Here is an 18,971-nt window from a genome sequence, read left to right as displayed (position 1 = left end):
AAGTCCATCTATGAACCCATTGACAATATTGAGTGGCATTTCTATGTCAGTGGGTTATAACCTCCCGGCAGTTTATACAGAACTTTCAGCTTCATATATGTTCTTTATATATCATGTCAATTTATTAAAGTCTGTTGAGTTAACAGACATAAAATGCACGGTAAGCCATGGATGGATGGACGGATGGACACTTTATTAATCTTGTGAGGGACGTTTTTCTGTTACAGCAGCAGCCATCAGATTAAAATAAATAACAGGTATATAAGAAAAAAATGTAAACATATAGAGAAATAGAAAATAGATACACACAATATATACAAGGGAAGCCAGAAAAAAACCCAAATAAGTAAAATAGCTATACACACAGACTGTATTCAGTTATGATTATGTATTATTGGGCATGTTTGGGTAAAATGCAGAGAGGATGATCACCTCTCACACATGGGTTACAGGATTATTGTGAAAGGAAGGGATGTTTTTAAAAACTACTTTTTATGACAGTGGAGCTGCAGCAGTCTGGTAGAGAGAGAGCCCCACTGGCCCTCCAGTTTACTGTGTAGTTGATGTGAGGAATTGTTCACGATGGAGACCAGTTTGTTCAGGGACCTCCTGTCTCTGACTGTCTCCAGTTTGTGTCCAATAATCTTACCAGCCTTATGGATCAGTTTATTGATCCTGCTGGCATCCCTGGAGCTGATGCTGCTCCCCCAGCACCAAACAGCATACATGATGTTACTGCCTACCACAGACTGGAAGAACATCTCCAGCAGTTTGCTGCAGACATTAAAGGATCTGAGCTTCCTCATGCAGGATAGCATGCACTTGGACACTCTGGGAGCCTGTATTTTAATGCACACAGCTGCTTATTGCTATGGCACAGCTTTTACTTATTAATATAATTTCACAATTTCATCAGTTGGTGTTAGTCCATTTAGAGATCGACTGATCTGGATTTTTTGAGATTGATGCCGATTCCAATATCAGTATGGTTACATAGTGGCTCTCTAGCACATTGAACAGCAGATTGGCATTCAAGAAGTTAATGAGTGAAAACAGCTAAGAACTGGGACTAACACTGGCCCAGGACTAACACCGGATTGATGTGCTGACAGGGGCATTTGTAATATTTTTAATTTAATATTAAACTGACTCAAAATATTCTTGTCCTTATTTATTTAGTTAAAGCACAGCAGATGATAAGAAAAAAATGTGAAATGTTACTGCTCAACCTCATCACACAGGTGTGTGTGCAACTAGGGAGCTAAAAGCAGTGCTTATTCCTGTGTGACTGGCAGAGCCAAACTTTTAAGCCAGGGTGACAAGACAGTTAACAGTAACAACTACAGTATTATGGATGGTGATTATACAATATTCTTAAAGGATCACAACCCTCTTGCCAAGAGCAGAGTAAAACTATGGACCCAGGCCAGTAAGAGGGCAGACTTGGGCCCTGAAAATCCCAAATGCAGCAAAAGACTGCATTACCCAAATGTGTCTCAAAATGCAAAACTGTGACCCTGTGTCAGAAGACTATTGGACAGTAATTACACAGAGAACATTTTCATATGCATGTAGATTTCCTTACACAAGGGGTTGGCAAGTACATTTGGCCCAGAGCCAATTTTTTTCTGACCAACTGAATGGTAGGCCATAAACATATGTGACATGTTATTTGTGTAACAAGTGTTTTCTTTTACTTTCTTATATGTTTAACATTCTGTGGGCTTTAGTATCCTTTATTGTTCAGCAAGTAGATGAGAAAGTGGGTCAGGGACACATCAGGATTGAACCTATGGGGCAACTTTTTTGCCAGGTTAATTAAACACCGCTCCCACAGCAACAACAAAAGTTATTTTCTTTATAACTTCTTCAAACATTTATTTGATGGTTTAGTAACTTTGCTTCTCTGTACTGTTGCCTCCACTATCTGTGAAAACACCGACAGAAACTGCTAAACTATGAGACTCCACATTGAGGTCAGGAGGCAAAAGCAAGGTGATTCCTCCTGGGTGAAGCTGCAGCTAGCTTCAGGGTTAGTTCCCTTCACTTTACCCAGCAGCAGTGAAGCAGACATGGGACTCTGCTGGAACTAGACAAGCTGTGTGGTGTTTATTGCTAAAGCTTGTAGCAAAATATTCATAACTAAGCGACTTTTTTTGCTCTGACATCCCTCCTCTCCTCCTTTCCGCTCCTCCTCTGTGCATCTCTCGTTGATACCAGCTCGACCATTCTTAAAGGGGCCACGCTGTTTTTTAACACAGCTGTAAACAGCAGCACGTCTCTGCACACTGACACAACTCTTGCAATCAGTTTTTTTTATTTTATTTTGTTTTTTATTTATTAATGTAATCTGGCGGACCAGATTTTATTAGCTGCAGGCCAGTTTTGGCCTGCAAGCCAGTTGCCAACCACTCCCCTACACCATCAAGGCTTCATATGTACTGTATATCAGGCCTTGCCGTTACACACTATAAATGTTGAACCATTGTTGCCAAAAATTTTATTACAACATATTCAAAAATGAACTTGAGTGACAAAATTAGTGGAGTACAGACTTGTCCAATATGCTTACAGTAGTTTGTTTTCCTTTTTTGTTAAATGTGGCTCTTTACCTCATTGAGTCCAGGAGAACTAATGTTGTGACTGTTACGGCACCTGGCCTGTCAGCCTGGGCCATTAGTGGAACAGCTCTGCCTTATTGCTTCACGCAAAGAGATCCCAAAGCCGGCGAACTGCCCAAGGTTAGAAACATTTAAACCATTCACATACAACCAAAAACAGATAAGACCATTCAAAAATATTGCCAGTTTAAATTTTCTGCAAGCTATGTTTAGACCTCTGAACTATGATATGGTATTTTATGATCAAGTTACATCATTAGTCAACAAAACTGAACAAATAAAAATGCATATTTATTGGAGATATTTATCACAGTTTCACCTCTGACCACAGTTTTGCAGTTTTGGTTTCCTGTAGGTAAGAAAAAAAAACTATCAAAGTTAAAAAATACTGAAATTTTTGAAAATAAATGTAACTTTATTATCAAGAAATATTTATCTGTCATTAAACCAGTTCTAGTCTAAACAGAGCTCTGACTTTGATATCTGAATTTAACAGCTTATCATCCCTTTGATAAGTTCCATGACAGTCAGACTATGAAGACCTTCACTACAGAAGATAAATCAGGGCAAAAGCCTTTTATCAGCCTTTTGTTCAACAGGCAATAAAACACACATCAGATCCAGTTGGTCACTGGGGAATTATCCCAGAGCCTCTTTAAGGTAATATCGGAGGTATTATGTAGGACACACAAAAACTGTCATTTACACATGCACACACACAAACACTCAAAAACACAACCTCAGTGCTCCTTCCACTCATGGACATTGGCTGCTGGAGTTGTCTTTGTAAACCATCACCATAACAACTGCCTCAAAGCACATGTGAAAAAAAGGAAAAAGCCAAAGTGAATTTCTCTCACTCAGTTTGACTCAGTGATGGTGAGCGCAGTGGTCGGCACATCCTCCCAGCGTGTCAGCGTTGTGTGTGTGTTTATAAGAAGCAGGCTTGTACAGGCAAGCGGATGGCAGATGACTTGGTGTAAAGAGAAAGGAGGCTATAATGTGAAATTTGGAAGGTGGTGGAAAGTGTGACTTTTCAGAACGGGGACTAGACAGTTTATGATGCCACACATGGTGAGTGTCAGAGAGCTGCTGCATTCTGCTGTCATTGTCGCATCTGCATGTACATGTTTGTAAGGCTGCATTTTCTCTTTCACTGTATGCCTTTATTGAGCTGTACCAACAGTATTTGGTGAGCGTGTGTCTGGATACTTTTGCACATGTGAATGTTAAGTAATGACTGAGGCAGAGAAACCTTGAAAGAAAGAAAAGATAATAAAAGTTCTCTGTTAAGCTTATTCAAAATAGTGCAAATGTTGTGTGTATATCTTGAAGATGCACATTAAGCCACTTGTTCCATTAAATTTTCATTGAAATTCCACATGCCTGGTATTTAACTATAGTGTAGTAGTTTTCTTTCAATGTGTTCTGACGTACTGTAAATAAACACATTTATTTGATTCATTCTGAGATTCTGTGGTATATCAAATAATCGTGATTGAGTGTTGCCCTGTGTTTGTTTTTTTCTTTAACTATTAGAATCTATTATGATTTCTTTTTCATTGGTACATTACTCACAGCTTCATTTTTCATTTGTACTCCATAGGCTTTAGTAGAGATGATGGATATTTTTAATCATCACAAAGAAAAATCATAAAAGAAATAAAACATATTTGCTTGTGTTCTGTGTTTTCGTGTGGGTAGAATTTGCATGTGAGTCTGTAAATGTTCCTGTGCTTATGAAACTTTAAACATCTTTCTTAGATCCGGTGAGGTGTAAGTGTTGCTCTTAGGCAGTGTACAATATTGAAACCATTATACCGTTATTACTGCACCATTGTAGCCATTTGAACCCAAAATGTGACATTAGCCTTAGGATCTCGCTCTTCTTTTGCACTAAAGCAAAAATATAAAGCTCTCGCCCTGCCTTTTTTTTTTTTTTTTTTGGTCTGTCCTATAATAGCTTATATATCTTCTGGTCCATTTGCTTGGCATGACAGTACCGAAATAAAACCTTCAAACACAGAAGGAGAGAGCAACGACTGTAGCTTTCATCTCTGGACTGCATTATTAAACATCCCCATCCACATGAGTCTGACAACATCCAATCACAGATGTCTCTTTTCCCCTCTTCCCCTTTTCCCCGTTCTCTTGTCTCCCTCCATTAGGCTAACTTGAAGAAGTTCATGGAATATGTGCAGCAGAGGAACATCGAAAAGGCCTCAAGGTTCCTTGAAAAAGGCCTGGACCCTAACTTCCATGATCCAGACACAGGAGGTAAGCAAATCCATAATTTATAAAAAACTATCCCATCCCTGCAGCAGTCAAATTAACATATTCTCGTTTCCCAACTTCAATTTCTTTCTGTTGTTCTTTTGTCTTGTGACCATTTATGGATTTTCTGAAATAAGCCTGCTGTATGTTGGCTAAACTGGATTATTCACTGTGCTAATCTCCTCATGTATATGCAAATGTTTGTCCAGCCATGAAAGAGGTTTCCCTGCTGTGTGACCTGTAGTCTGGCAGATGAGCTGCAAAGCGAGAGCAACATGAGAATAGGTTGATTTAACACCAACAGGAAGCACCCACTTAGGCAGGCTGGAGGGTGACAGTTGCAATATCCAAGGCAGTTTTCCATATGCAGAGATCCTTAAAAAAAACACATTTTTAACTGAAATGGGTAATTTTGTCATCAAATCCTGACAGCATCCAATGTTGTTCATTTTCTTAGGAAAATTTGCAATAATTAAACTATATTAATAATATATAATATATATAATATATAATATAAAAAAAATTAATATATTTATATTTAATATATTTTAATCTTTAATGCAGTTTGCTTACTCATCTTTGTATTTTACAGAGTGTCCACTAACCCTGGCAGCACAGTTGGAGGGATGTGCAGACCTCATCAAAGTGCTAAAGAGTGGAGGGGCACATCTGGACTTCAGAACAAAGGATGGCATTACAGCCCTGCACAAGGCCGTGCGCAGCAAGAACCACACAGCGCTTATAGTGAGTATAATGTGCAGAGACATACACAAGCTGACACGTCTATTTTATATCTTTTGCTAGATCAGTTGATTGTGATCTTTTGTTCTGGAAAAGGAAATGCAATCAGACAGGCTGCTAACCTCCTACAGCAGGTACTTGGACAATGGAGTACAGAGGGTGCTTGAGCAATTACTCAATTTGTGAGGCTAATGTGACCTCTTTGAATGTCCTGGCAAAACCACTTAGTTGCCTTGTATGCGTGAAAGGGTGTATATGAATCATACAATTGTTACCCCCTCAAACCAGAACTGTTGAAACAGGAATTTATTTTTTCTGTGCAATGCTGTCATTGCTAGGGATGCAAATTGAAAACCAGTTCCATTCAGGAGCCAGTTACCAATTTTCCAGAGCATCTGAATCATGCGCCTCTGGGCTTATCAATACCTGTATCAGTGCCGATAGGTGCAGGCCAGCTGACTGATTACAAACAAACGATGTTGGACATGTGTGTCTGTTTGTTGCTGGACGATCCACCACATGTCTACATTTCATTGAGAAACATGACAATGTTATACAAATGCTTTAAACCAATCGCTATTGCTTTAGATGGTTGCATGGCCCATAGTTCAAGAGTGTTTATAATCCTATATTGTTGTTAACTTTATCTGTACTGACACTAGCATTACCTTTTACAGGTTTCTGATCTGTCTGATGTTCACATTGCATGGTAGAAAATGATTACAGTTTAGACTGGTGACTAAAGACATTAAACCTGCATCTTTGCTCCTCAGACTCTGCTGGACTTGGGTGCATCACCTGACTACAAAGACAGTAGGGGACTGACTCCTCTCTACCACAGTTCAATGGTAGGAGGGGACCCCTACTGCTGTGAGCTGCTGCTGCATGATCACGCGCAGGTGGGCTGCATGGATGAGAATGGCTGGCAGGAGATACACCAGGTAATACACAGTGACACATGCACGCCAGTCGATGACAGTAATGTGTTTTTGGATGCAAATGCAGATGGAAAAAACATCTTCTTTAAAAGTGTCCTTTGTTGAGGTTGAAAGGGATGAAAGGGTAAGGCAGTACATTTTCAGTCTCTCTTCAAGACATAATGACCAAATGAAAAACAAATGAAGAAAGAAAGCTTTAGAAATCTCTGAATGAATGAATGACTGAGGATGTCAGGAGGAGTGCAAATATTGCAACACCTAACTGTCCCACACATGCTTTATGGAGGCTGAGATAAACATTTAGTTTAGTTTAATAAGCAACTCCACTCATTAAAAATGTGCTGCAGAGATGTTGACAGAGCTGAGATTTGTTAAGGCTGTAGATTTAAACAAAAAACACATCACTAGCAAGTTTTTACTGGGACTTTTATTTTGAAATTAAAATGTCTGTTACTAATGGCACTGATATTGCTCTCTTCCATATGTTCAGGTGTAGACTGCTTCAAAGATGTTCAGTTTCCACTTTGCTTTCTGTTCTGCACAATTTTAAGAGGACAGCCAGCAAGTGTCAATGTTTTCACCGAAGTCCACTAAGTTGAATTCTAAGCTGGGATTTTTGATACAGCAGCTAAATGATGTAAAAGCCCTTTCAAGTCAAGTATACCCCACAGTTTAATTCTCAATTGCATATTTATTTGATGGTATTGTAGCAAGCATTTTATATCAGTGTGAAGGAAAGCCCTTCCTCAACATCGCTCATAAGTTTACAAAGTTACATTTGAATGCAGAAATAAGTCTAAAACAGAAATTTAATGCTGTGAGCTGATAAAATAAAACACAGAGGGTCTGTTAAGTGCAAGAAAGTGCTCTATCTTTTGTTTATGGCCCTTACATAAAATAATCGCTTAATTTAGATGTTCAACTGGTAAAAGTTTATTAGCACATATAACTTTCCTCTGCTAAGCAGACTGTCTATGTTTGTCACCTTATGGTACAACCCAAAGCAAGAAATACTTTGGGGTACACAATCAGTTTCAAAATCATCTTTCAAATTTTAGGCCTGCAACAATTTGCACAAAAAAGGAAAAAATGTTTATCCTTTTTTGTAATGTTACAATTTTTCCCACAACATTTAAAAGATTTTCTAGCATTAAGGATACCAAGTGATAAAACATTGCAGGTAGTTTTTTTTTTAACCCTGTTTGTGCTTTTTTTTAATGTGTGGAGCATGTGTTTTTGTATTGTTTTGTTGTAAAAGACAGTAAAAGATTGAAAAAAATGTCTCTGAACCCAAAAACGTTGACGCTGCCTTTGGAAAAAGTTAACATAAAGCTTCTTTCTTTTGCACTACAGCTGTGCATGCAGTTAATCCCTCCAGATTTCTAGACTTGTTTCATGATGTAAATGCACTGCAAATGGAGAAATATGCAAATCACTTCCACTTTCTCTTAGATGAACATTTTCTCTCACATTTGTGGACAAAATGGAGATCCCCTACCAATCTTTCTTCATCAGAGACCAAACTATTATTGTACTAATGTTTTTGAAATGTGTTGTAGGTTTGAAATGCAAAGAAAGAATTTCTTTTAAACAAATGAAGTTAATAAGAAACAACTGACAAATCTTTGGATAATAATAGTTTTAATCAACTAAAGTTAAAAGTAAATGAAAATCTACTGCTGTTTGTTTTTTATGAATCTATAAAATTCTTGGTACAAAAAATTCAAGTTCCCTATATTCTCAAAACTAATATATTATCTATCTACCTTCATGGTTTTTCTTTTTTTTTTTTTTTTTTTTGCAGTGCAGTTATTCACTGGGCCTTATTCAGGAACCAATCAAGAAAGTGATATTTTACAGACATTCAGGAGATTTTGTAGTATTTTACTGATTTGTACATTTCTTTTTAGACAGTTGTACAACTAACCTTGCACTTTTTATCCAGTTCACTGCCCATCAGCATCTTCTGTTGCATCTGATATTTAATTTTTTTTCTATATCTGCTGTCCCTTTCACCTCTTCTGTTTGTGATTTGCTCTTCTGCTATGATTGAGTAGTCTTCCTTGTAAAGTGATGCTACACAGAACAAACTATAGCCCTTTTTACACTCATTAAACCTGATAATATTTGGCTTTTTTATGCGGTGAGAAAAAGCTTAATTAACATTCAATCCTGTGTCAAATGACTCTCCAGCAGTCACAGTTATTGATCAGCTCTTGCAGATGATACACAACTTTATGTGTCTCTGTCACCATACACTGCAGTCCAATAGACTTATTGTGTCAGTGTCTGGAGCAAATAAACACCTGGATGAAGGAGAATTTTCTACAATTAAATGAAGACAAAACTGAGATTATTCTGTTTGGTAGCAAAGAGAAGAGGGTCAGCATTGGTAAAGACCTGGAGGCTCGGGCTCTTAAAATCACTGACCAAGTTCGTAACCTGGGAGTGTTGATAGACTCAGACCTGACTTTCAGCAGCCACATTAAAGCTGTCACTAAGACAGCTTTTTACCAGCTCAGAAACATCAATAGAATTAAAAATTTAGTCTCCCAGAAAGACCAAGAGACACTCATCCATGCATTCATCTCCAGTAGGCTGGATTACTGTAATGGTCTTTTAACAGAACTTCCTTAAAAGAGCATTAAACATCTGCAGCTCATCCAAAACTCTGCTGCTAGAGTTTTAACCAGGACTAAGAGATCTGAACACATCACACCAGTTTTGAAATCTTTACACTGACTTCCAGTCAGTCACAGAACAGATTTTAAAACCCTTCTGACTGTTTACAAATCCTAGAATGGTTTAGGCCCAGAATACATCTGTGATATGTTCAGAGAATATAAACCTAGCAGAGCTCTTAGATCCAAAGACTCTGGTCAACTAGTCCAGACCAGAGTCCAGACTAAACATGGAGAAGCAGCATTTAGCTGTTATGCTGCAAACAAGTGGAGCAAACTGCCAGTGGAGATTAAACTTTCACCAAATGTAGAAATTTTTAAATCCAGGTTAAAAACATTTCTTTTCTCATGCGCCTATGCATGAAATCTGCATGTTAACTTTTTTTTAACTTATCTTGCTTTTAATCATTTTAATGAAATTTATAATTTTATTGTGTTTATGTGTTGATGCCATTTACTACTTCTAAATATCTGTAATGCCTTTGTTTTATGTAAAGCACTTTGAATTGTCCTGTACATGAAATGTGCTATACAAATAAACTGCCTTGCCTTGCCTTACAGCAGAACAATACATTGTTCAAGGCATCTGTGATTTGGTGAAGCTGCCCATATATTATACTTTCCTCATGGCACCTTTGTCAACCTTTTGCACATCTTATCTTTAAACCTTAAAATGAACTGTTCTGTTAATCTGTAATGATTTTTCCAGAGATATTGTAATTACTTCCCTTTAACTATATGTAAACATGGGTTATTTTTGCAGAATAATGAAGTTGTTAAACTTTTAATTTTAGGCATGCCGCTATGGCCATGTGCAGCACTTGGAGCACCTGCTCTTCTATGGAGCTGACATGAGCGCCCAGAATGCATCTGGAAACACCGCCCTCCATGTGTGTGCTCTCTACAACCAGGTACCAGTTGTCAAAAAAGAAGAAAAATGTCCTGTACGTTTTGTGTGGTTGGGGAGAAGATTTGTCCTCTGTGAAATTAGATTTGTATTGGTTGGCTGTGCATGACAAAGTTTATATCCAGTGCCAATGTTCAGCACCAGCAGAGGAGAAAGTGTCATATTCAGAGGTTGTGGCAGTAAATGGACATGTTATGTGTTTACTCTGTATACTTTAAGACTGAAGCATATGTCCCATGAGACAGTGTTGACTATGTCTTGAATAATAAACTGTCCACAGCCTTTTTTTTTTATTATTGCTTAAACTTAACCACATGTTAAATAGTCATGCTTATTTCAACCATAAAGACAAAATTTAAACATATCATCAAAAATTGTCATAAAAATCAGAAACAGAGATCTTTAATTTACAAAAGTATTTAGTCTATTAAATTAGTCCTTTGCAGAAGATTCTTTGGCAGCCATTACAACTTTGAGTCTCTAAGCCTCTAAATGCTTTGCACACATAGATTTGAATAGTTTATCCCATTCTTCCATGCAGATCCTCTTAAGTCCATCTGATTTAAAATAAGCATCAGAATTGGCACCTTCAAGACTCTTCATGGGTAGCCTCCCAGGTTTAATTCTGGTATTGGCCTGGACAAAGAACAACAAAAGTTGAAAGCATTTCTGAGAATCTAAAATTATCAGCGAACATTCAAAGTGTTTGAAACTATTTTAGAGAAGAGGCACATGAATTTATATACACATCTGCTTTCCTACATGTGTGTACAATGGTGAATGGATCTGAAGGTCATCTTAAGAAACCATATGTATATAAATTGTAGCATTTTTTGTGGCTGTTATGTAAGTGTGTATGCGTCTGAGCAGTGACTGCTGCAACATTAAACCAGTCAGGCTTTTGTGTGTTCCTCAAGGACATTTATATAACACAGATAACACAGACTCTTGATGTTACTGTACACAGCCCTCACATTTGCTGGATAGTTTCGTCATCATGGATTGCCTCCTAATGCGTTTGGATTCCCATTCCCGCTAGAGTATATTCAAGTTGCAGTCTGACTCATTGTTATCCACTACCTGGTTATTACTTCTGTTACTGCTTGTGTTGACGAAGGGCTGAAATGGAAGACTGACTGATCCAAATTGGAGTGTGGTACTAAAGTTTTACCCTTGTGGTTGTTAATGAAGCTTGCTTTCAATGGATGGAAGCAAAAAGCAGTTTTTAATTGTATCCATTATTTAAATTATAGATTTTCTGCCCTGTACTTACATGAATAGGTTATTTGGGTTGAATATGGATAGAGTCCATCTTCCTTTTCTAAGTGAGTTTGGAAGTGAGAACAGGGCCAGGCGTAGTTTGTAGGTGAATGGGTGAATGAAAAACACTTTGGAAAGTGCGCTGTGGAAAGAATAAGATAAGTAAGAGTGTATATTTTGAAATATGAATGAACATGTTCTATATTGGGGAAGTAAGAGGAAAGTACTGGGAGACGAGGTCAGTGAAAACCAGCATACTTGTGTGAACACCATGAAGGTTTCTATGTAGTCTATACCCATGCACTGTTGGGTTTGTGGCTGAAAGAGAAAGATGTAACTGGCACTCTAGATGTCTTTCTACTGCTTCCTCAGGAAATTGAGAGTGGTATTCAGTTCATGAACATTAAATGTGCATTTTTCTTCTTCTCTCTTTCACTCGTGTGAACAAATCAAAAACGCGTGCCTATGAGTGTGTGTTTGTCTGCGTGTGTTTGTCTGTGTTGTGATTGTTAAACTATGTGCTGCACAGCTAATTTCAGTGGTGATGTATGACCTGCTTCAACTCAACTGGAACACTAGAGTCTCAGGAGAGAAAGCAAGTGTGTGTGTGTGTGTTTTATAAGCAACGCATCAATATTTAATACTAACTGTAACGCATCCACGTGACTGAAGTCGTTACATACTTGCCCCCTGAGTGGAGCGAAGGGTGCACTTGTGTAAGTAATGTTTTGAAGACATAAATCTATTTACAGTCTCATTGTTAGAAGCAACTTCCATTTTAGATCTGCGAGAATATAAGTCATAATACTTTAGAATGAACATTTATTTTATGGTTATGGTGAGATGTTGCGTCAGTTTGTCTTTAGTTAATTAAAGTTGCTGTGGTGTCAACAAGTTGTCCTCAAAAGTGATAGAAAGACAATTGTGTGAGTCTGTCTTCAGAGAATGCAGGGGATGTAATCAAAGAAGAATAGCTATTTTTATTTTCTGCTACTTATACTAGTTCTTGTAAGTCTTTAGCATGATAATGGACCTTGTACCAGCTCTTGCGTGTCCCCACTGATGAAAATGACTGTTGTTGTGCTAGTGAAGACTGAACATCATGTCGAGCTGATTGATTGCAGAAACAGTTCAACCCAGCAGGACTCCAGCAGGCCAGATGCAGGTCTGCCTTGGATAATTTTCTACAAAAAAACTAAGAAAAGGGCTGGTAGTATTGATTTGAAAACTAGTAGTTGCCCAGTGGCAAGATCAATAGATCCATATGTAGAGAGAAGAGAGTTTCAGAAACAGGGAGAGGAAGATGAGAGAAAGTGGGTGAAAGACAAGATAACATTTAGTAATCATCAAAAGAATAGACTGACTTGATGTAAAACCCTTTTTTTTCAATCTGTCTGGCTATTAGTTTTTACTTACTGGGCTTTCAACTTGGGCAGGTGTGATCAGCAGTGGTAAATGAAGACATGGTGGCGGGTCCTTTGCCTCAGACAGATCTATAGAAGGTAGTTGGTGAGTGATCAAAGAAGAAAGACCGAACTCTAGGGAACAATGCTGATGAATTAAATTAAAGTGATAAAGAACAAGACACAAACCCAGTCAAACCAGTAAAGTTACGGGGCAGCTAATGATAATCTCTCTGAAGCAGGCATCACTGGACTTCATGCAGCAGTATTTGAAGTTGTGTATGCTGTTGCTATTGCTCAGCAACAAGGACTAACCAAGCTCTAATTCAAAGTGTTCTAGTTTTAATGTTTTCTCGTAAGTGGTTTAGATGTCAGCCACAGTGTAGTGTAAAATATGCTCCACATTCACGAGAGATGCCAAAGCTACTGCTTTCTTATCACGTTAGGATCCTCATATGTATAAACATGGCAGTGAGAGACACCATCTGTCACATTTGTTTCACACGACTGACCTGCGTCGTTAGTGTGAATAACCTAACTGAACTTACTACTGTATGCATCCCAATCTCTCCAAAGTAATCACAAATAACAAACCATGGTGAAGAACACACTGGTTTTCTAGGTGAATTCCTATAGGGAGCCTTTTAGGGAAGACAGATGGCCCACACTGTCATTGGTTCCACAATTGTGTTTGCATGCCTTTCTATTTTATGACAGTGAAAATTATAATAGACAATAAACTGCACACTTTCAAGAGTTCAAACTTTGGAAATATCCAAACTCTGACTTATCCAGTTCATTGCATCAGTTGATCTCAAAGCCAGCCCACATCAGCTGTTCCCCTTTTATGCATTCAATTGCCCAGAGAACTCTGTGTTCAGCTGCCTGTACTTGCCAGTCTTTGCTGCCCCCCTACAAGCAGCTTTGCAACCCAATTCCAGCCTAGCTCCCCTTTTTCAGCCTGCATTTGACTTAATCAGTGTCATGTTCATCATTGATGCTGCTGTGTTTTGTACTCTGGGGTTTCTTTGCTGCAGCTCTACTAGATGAGAGCTCAGAACTAAGCCATACTGTAAGATAAAATATTTTTTGAACAGCTCCCCTAACTGCAAACACATTTTGATTGCAGGATAATAAAACCTGTGCATCAGAGGACCTAAAGAAATTAGATTATCTTATTACATGAAAATATACATGCATGCTGGATATGCTGTACTGTTGTCGTTATTGTATTAGTTTGTGGAGATTCATGCAATAAATTAATTACACCCCAGTTTCTACTTCTCAAGTCACAACAAAGGTCATTTTTGTCTACTTTTTAACTCATCTTTAAGATGAATTGTTAAACAATTTTAGACTAATTTTATCTTTCATTACTGTGTTAAAAAACTGTCAAACATGTCTGAGAAAAAAATGTAGTTTTAATAGAGAGAAGGTAAATTATATTTATATTCTAGAAACGATAATGTACTTCAACCAAGGTTCCTTTGTTATACTTTATACTTTACCTGAATCATGTCTCCTGTGTGTTTTCTCTTTAATGGTTAAACCGTGATTCTCCTCATTTACAGTGTAAATTGCTCTGAAAAAATATTATGTCATTTTGGCTATTTTTAACTGAAAAGTGTGTGTGTGTGTGTGTGTGTGTGTGTGTGTGTGTGTGTGTGTGTGTGTGTGTGTGTGTGTGTGTGTGTGTGTGTGTGTGTGTGTGCATGTAGTCTAGTGCAAGAAATTGCATAAAATAATTTAATTTAACAGACTTAGGAATTTATTTATTTCTGGTTAGGGTTTATCTGTTTAGAACCAGACCTTTTCAAATGTGTTACTCATGCTTCATATGCTTCATTTATTTAAAAAATGGGTTGTGACATACGTCACACATTCCCAGCCTGATGAGTAAAGCTGCAGATGTCACTTACTGGACCACATGTTCAGTTAAACTTGCATGCAGGCTCCTGAATGTGTGATTCAAGTGTCACGCTGTTGATTGTAGAAAGAGGCTATTCCAATTACTCCTGCTCTCTGTGTTAAATTACATATCGACCGTCAACCGTGAGCACATGGATACACAACCCTGTGTCTCAATTTACAATTGTGCTTTTTTTGCCAGAGGGGTTGTGCTCATTTACACATAAAACAAGCTATTGAAATGACCAACATACCACAGAATACAGTATGTAGTTCCAATCAAGATGAATTTCAGATCTAATTGGCAGTGTGCAAAGCTAATAAGTATAATATCTTTATTTAACTCTCTTGGATCAGTTGTAAAGATACTGTAGTTGACAAACAGAAAATACTCACTTCAAGAAATACTTGCCTACCCATTCATTTTGAATATACTTGCGTTCAAAAGTCCAATACATTGGGAAGTGTGAACTGGACAGTGAGGTTCATTTAGAAAAGGCAGACTATGATTACAGTTCTTTGTACTTGGATAAGTTGAATATTAGTTGTAACGGCTAGCTGTGCTAGTGTCCTGTTGATTACATCAGTATTCCTTAACTGTCACTTTTATCAGTCATGGTCACAGCTCAGCGAGTTTTCTGGTCTCATAAGAAATTTAAATATTCTTTTGAATCTTAGTTGGATAAAATTTTCCAAAATCAATTCTTGTCTTGTGCCTTGAAAACAGAAGCAGCACTTTGTGAAGGGCATCTGCATTGTATCACAAAGTCATACATAGGAACTCTTTTTTCTGTGTGTGTATGTGTGTGTGTGTGTGTGTGCGCGCATGCAAGTGTTTCATGAATAATATCGTTGCCGTTTGTCATGTCATTAATGTGAACGCTTGTGAGGGCGTTGAAAGAGGCCGGACTGCCATAGTCGAGCAGATTAATCACAACTACTGTAGCAGGTCCCAAAAGATCCACTTCTGTAGAAACTAGGGCATGATTACATGAGCTAAGATTTGCACGGCAATGTAAACTCAAACTCATCATTTGATTCTAAAAAAGTTGCATAATTGTAAAAACTGTAAAAAAAAAAAAAAAAGTTATACTTGGTTTTTGTATCTGTACTTAGGTTTGTACAATGTGTAGACATAAATCTGTTTACACATAATTACGCTGTGAAAACCTGCTGTGCTTTCATGGAATAGTAGTTAATACTTAGTTTGAAGTTAAAGCATTATGACAGGGTAAAGATAAATGATAGGCTGGTTCCAGTTACAATGTTAAGATACCATATCTTGGTATTCTCTATTTCATTGTTGTTTCTGTTCATCTCATTTTTTTTCTAGCTTGATCAGTTTGTGCTTGGGTTGCAGATCAGCACTGTAAACTCAATGCATTCTGTTATACCAGTGCATCAATGTCTCTGTAGATAAGCTTGAGATGGAATTGCATCTTTGTGAGGATTCACACCTATATTTATCCTTTACCATTGGCTTTTTCTTTCATAAGGTAGTGGCAAGTCAGCAGAGATTCAAGTAAAGGTGTATATGTTGTAATTTGTAGTAGCACCTCACATATCTGTCTTTGGTTCAAATTCAAAAGTCCCTGTTTAGCCGAAGGGATTTCACAGGAAAAAATGCTGTACTACTACTTTTTATGCAGGCTTCTCTGTCAGATTCATTTTTAACAGTCCTGTAAGTCTGTTTCTTTCACAGTGGATCAAAGAGGTTGCTTGTGATGTTGCTCTAGGCTTTAACTTCCAAATTGCACAACCCACAAATTATGATACTTCACTTTATATTTGATTTTTTTAAAACCCTATCCAAGTTGCAAATTTAATTTTTTTCTTTTATATTGTATGAGCTCTATTGAGCTTTATTTACAGTTTGGAGCAGTGGGGTTCCCAACTTGTGCTATTCCCCTAAAGAGCACAGGTGGTCCCCGAGGATCTGGACATTCAGAGCCATTGTAGTTAAAATATGGTACAATGTGTCGTATGCCTACACATTATTTTAAGACAAAAAAAAGTAATTTAACTTTGACTTCATTGAAGAACAGACTTAGCCAGAATATATTATTTATGGTGAGAATCTCAATTTTGAAAGCATAAAACCAAGTGTGGTTTCAGCACAAGATGGGGCAGGAGTCCGTGGCTTTTTAGTAATTGCATGAAGGGGGTCCCCAAGGAAAATGGTTCAGGAACCACTGGTTTAGAGGACACGAAAGTGGGCAGAGAAGGGTTTTACATAACATGGAGCAAAGGGCCAAGGGTCAGGACTTGTCTTTCTTCTGGGCTTACTGCAACAAGGACTAATACCCCTCTCTACATGGTTTGCCTGTTCATCCAGCTAAGCTACCTAGTTCCCTAAAATATGTATTTCTAGTCGTTTACTCCCCCTTTCAGAGTGACCTGGACCTTTTATTTCCTTCCCTTCTCTTTTTAGCTTTCAAATATTTTATTTTATTTTATTTTTATGTCACTTAGAGCATTTTTGTTTCTTACCTTTCAGTGATAAGACCATTAGGATCTGCACTTGCTAACACAATGAGTTGGTTTGATGCTTCAGTGCTTTTTCTCTTTTGTGACATGAAATTCTATCTTCACTGACCCAAACAGGGGCTTTATGCTGACACATGAATCTTTGTCACTCAGGATAGCTGTGCACGAGTTCTTCTGTTCCGGGGGGCCAATAAAGAAATAAAGAACTACAACAGCCAAACTGCTTTTCAGGTACTTTTGGTGACCAGCAACTGTTGCATGTTAGTGTGCATCATTTGTTCACATTACAGAGTTGTCAGTGATGTCAGTAATAAACTTATTTTGTGTCTGAAACAGTATCAACCACACAAATTAAAAATGTCTGTCATAGCAAAGATTTACACCTGCTAAATATCTTAAAAAAGGGTGACAATAAATAACAAAAACTGATTCTTTGGTTATAGTTGTCATTTGTGTCACTTAAATATTCTCCCATTACCTTCTTTTCCTGTTTTTGTACCTATCAGGTGGCAATTATCGCTGGAAACTTTGATCTGGCAGAAATCATTAAGGTCCACAAAGCATCCGATGTTGGTAAGTTGACAGCAGTTGTCATAAAAAAGCAGTCATCAGTGTATTACAGCTTTGAAAAGGAAGTAGAGCTGGAAATACATTAGTCTGGACTTGAATGGTGAAGAAACTTGGGGAAATTATTATAGTTTAAATCAAGAAGTAGAGAAATTGAATAAAAGATATTGAAACGTAAGGTCTGGAGAGAGGTTCGTGGGATTATTGATAAGTGTGTTTCTCTGTGAAAGCTCTGCCATCTGGTGTGAAGAGGTTGTAATTACCCACTATAAAAATACTACTTGATCCCATGTAACAAGATCAAAGGAATACCATGTAATGTGTTCAGCTTAATAATAGCTAACAAACATTTTCAAACACACATTATTAAAGGTTTTCTTCATATGTTCATGACAAATCTTAATCTACTGACATAAAAAAGCATTTCCATAAATAAAAAATGAATGAAATATCATATATATATATATATATATATATATATATATATATATTAATCTGTTGATTCTGAATCCTGAATCCATAGATAAGCCTGTCTCTCTTTATTCCCCAGTGCCTTTCAGGGAGACCCCCTCCTATACCAATCGTAGACGCGTGACAACTGGCCCCCTGCCCTCACCACGATCGTTGCTACGCTCTGCGAGTGACAACAACTTGAACGGTGACCACGATCACATCCACAGTCACCCCCCTCGACAAGGCCGTGGCCGTCAGGGTCACTCCCCTGTCCCCTCACTGCGCAGCCTTCCAGCTTTTGGGCAACAGCAAAGCAGCCTTGGAGAAGTAAGAAAATTTGGAAAGGTGTGAAATTTTCAACATGTGTGCACATTCTTCCTTGAAATCATGAATTAGGTCTGAAAACAAGAATAACATAACTGCTGCATTATGTTTATGGTTTAGTCAAAAACAGTTCTTATGATTCATACATGCATGTGAGGCTCTTCACATCTTTCGCTTTATGTCAGAGTCGTCATGGAGAGATCCCTGACAGCAGTCTCCAGAGCACTGGCAGCTCCAGATCCTCCCATTCCCGCTCACCTTCTCTACATCACATGCACGAAGAGGACAAACCGGTCCCCAGACGGTCACACAGTCACGGTTACCCTTATGGACATGGACCTCGAGGGAGACTCAGGTCTGTAAGATTAACTTCGCCATGGTTGTCATTATTTTCCACATTCTGAGAA

At 37.9% G+C, this 18,971-nt stretch overlaps 1 protein-coding gene across 2 annotated transcripts in view; it reads left to right on the top strand.

Annotated features, from left to right (window-relative positions):
* The window catches only part of shank3a (SH3 and multiple ankyrin repeat domains 3a), a 197,664-nt gene that overhangs the window by 107,407 nt on the left and 71,286 nt on the right, over positions 1-18,971 (top strand). Inside the window, exons 5-12 of one of the 2 annotated variants that reach the window (XM_041998109.1) lie at positions 4,790-4,898; positions 5,488-5,639; positions 6,410-6,577; positions 10,050-10,166; positions 17,374-17,451; positions 17,727-17,793; positions 18,338-18,567; positions 18,750-18,919. In XM_041998109.1, coding sequence (XP_041854043.1) covers positions 4,790-4,898; positions 5,488-5,639; positions 6,410-6,577; positions 10,050-10,166; positions 17,374-17,451; positions 17,727-17,793; positions 18,338-18,567; positions 18,750-18,919 — 1,091 coding nt within the window. Of the gene's footprint in view, positions 1-4,789; positions 4,899-5,487; positions 5,640-6,409; positions 6,578-10,049; positions 10,167-17,373; positions 17,452-17,726; positions 17,794-18,337; positions 18,586-18,749; positions 18,920-18,971 lie in introns of both variants that reach the window. The other variant, XM_041998108.1, reaches the window with a different exon arrangement.

This window comes from Melanotaenia boesemani, chromosome 10 (assembly GCF_017639745.1).
Source record: "Melanotaenia boesemani isolate fMelBoe1 chromosome 10, fMelBoe1.pri, whole genome shotgun sequence".
Lineage (NCBI taxonomy): Eukaryota > Metazoa > Chordata > Actinopteri > Atheriniformes > Melanotaeniidae > Melanotaenia > Melanotaenia boesemani.
Note: the sequence above shows the minus strand (reverse complement) of the source record. Positions and strands in the feature narration are given on the sequence as shown.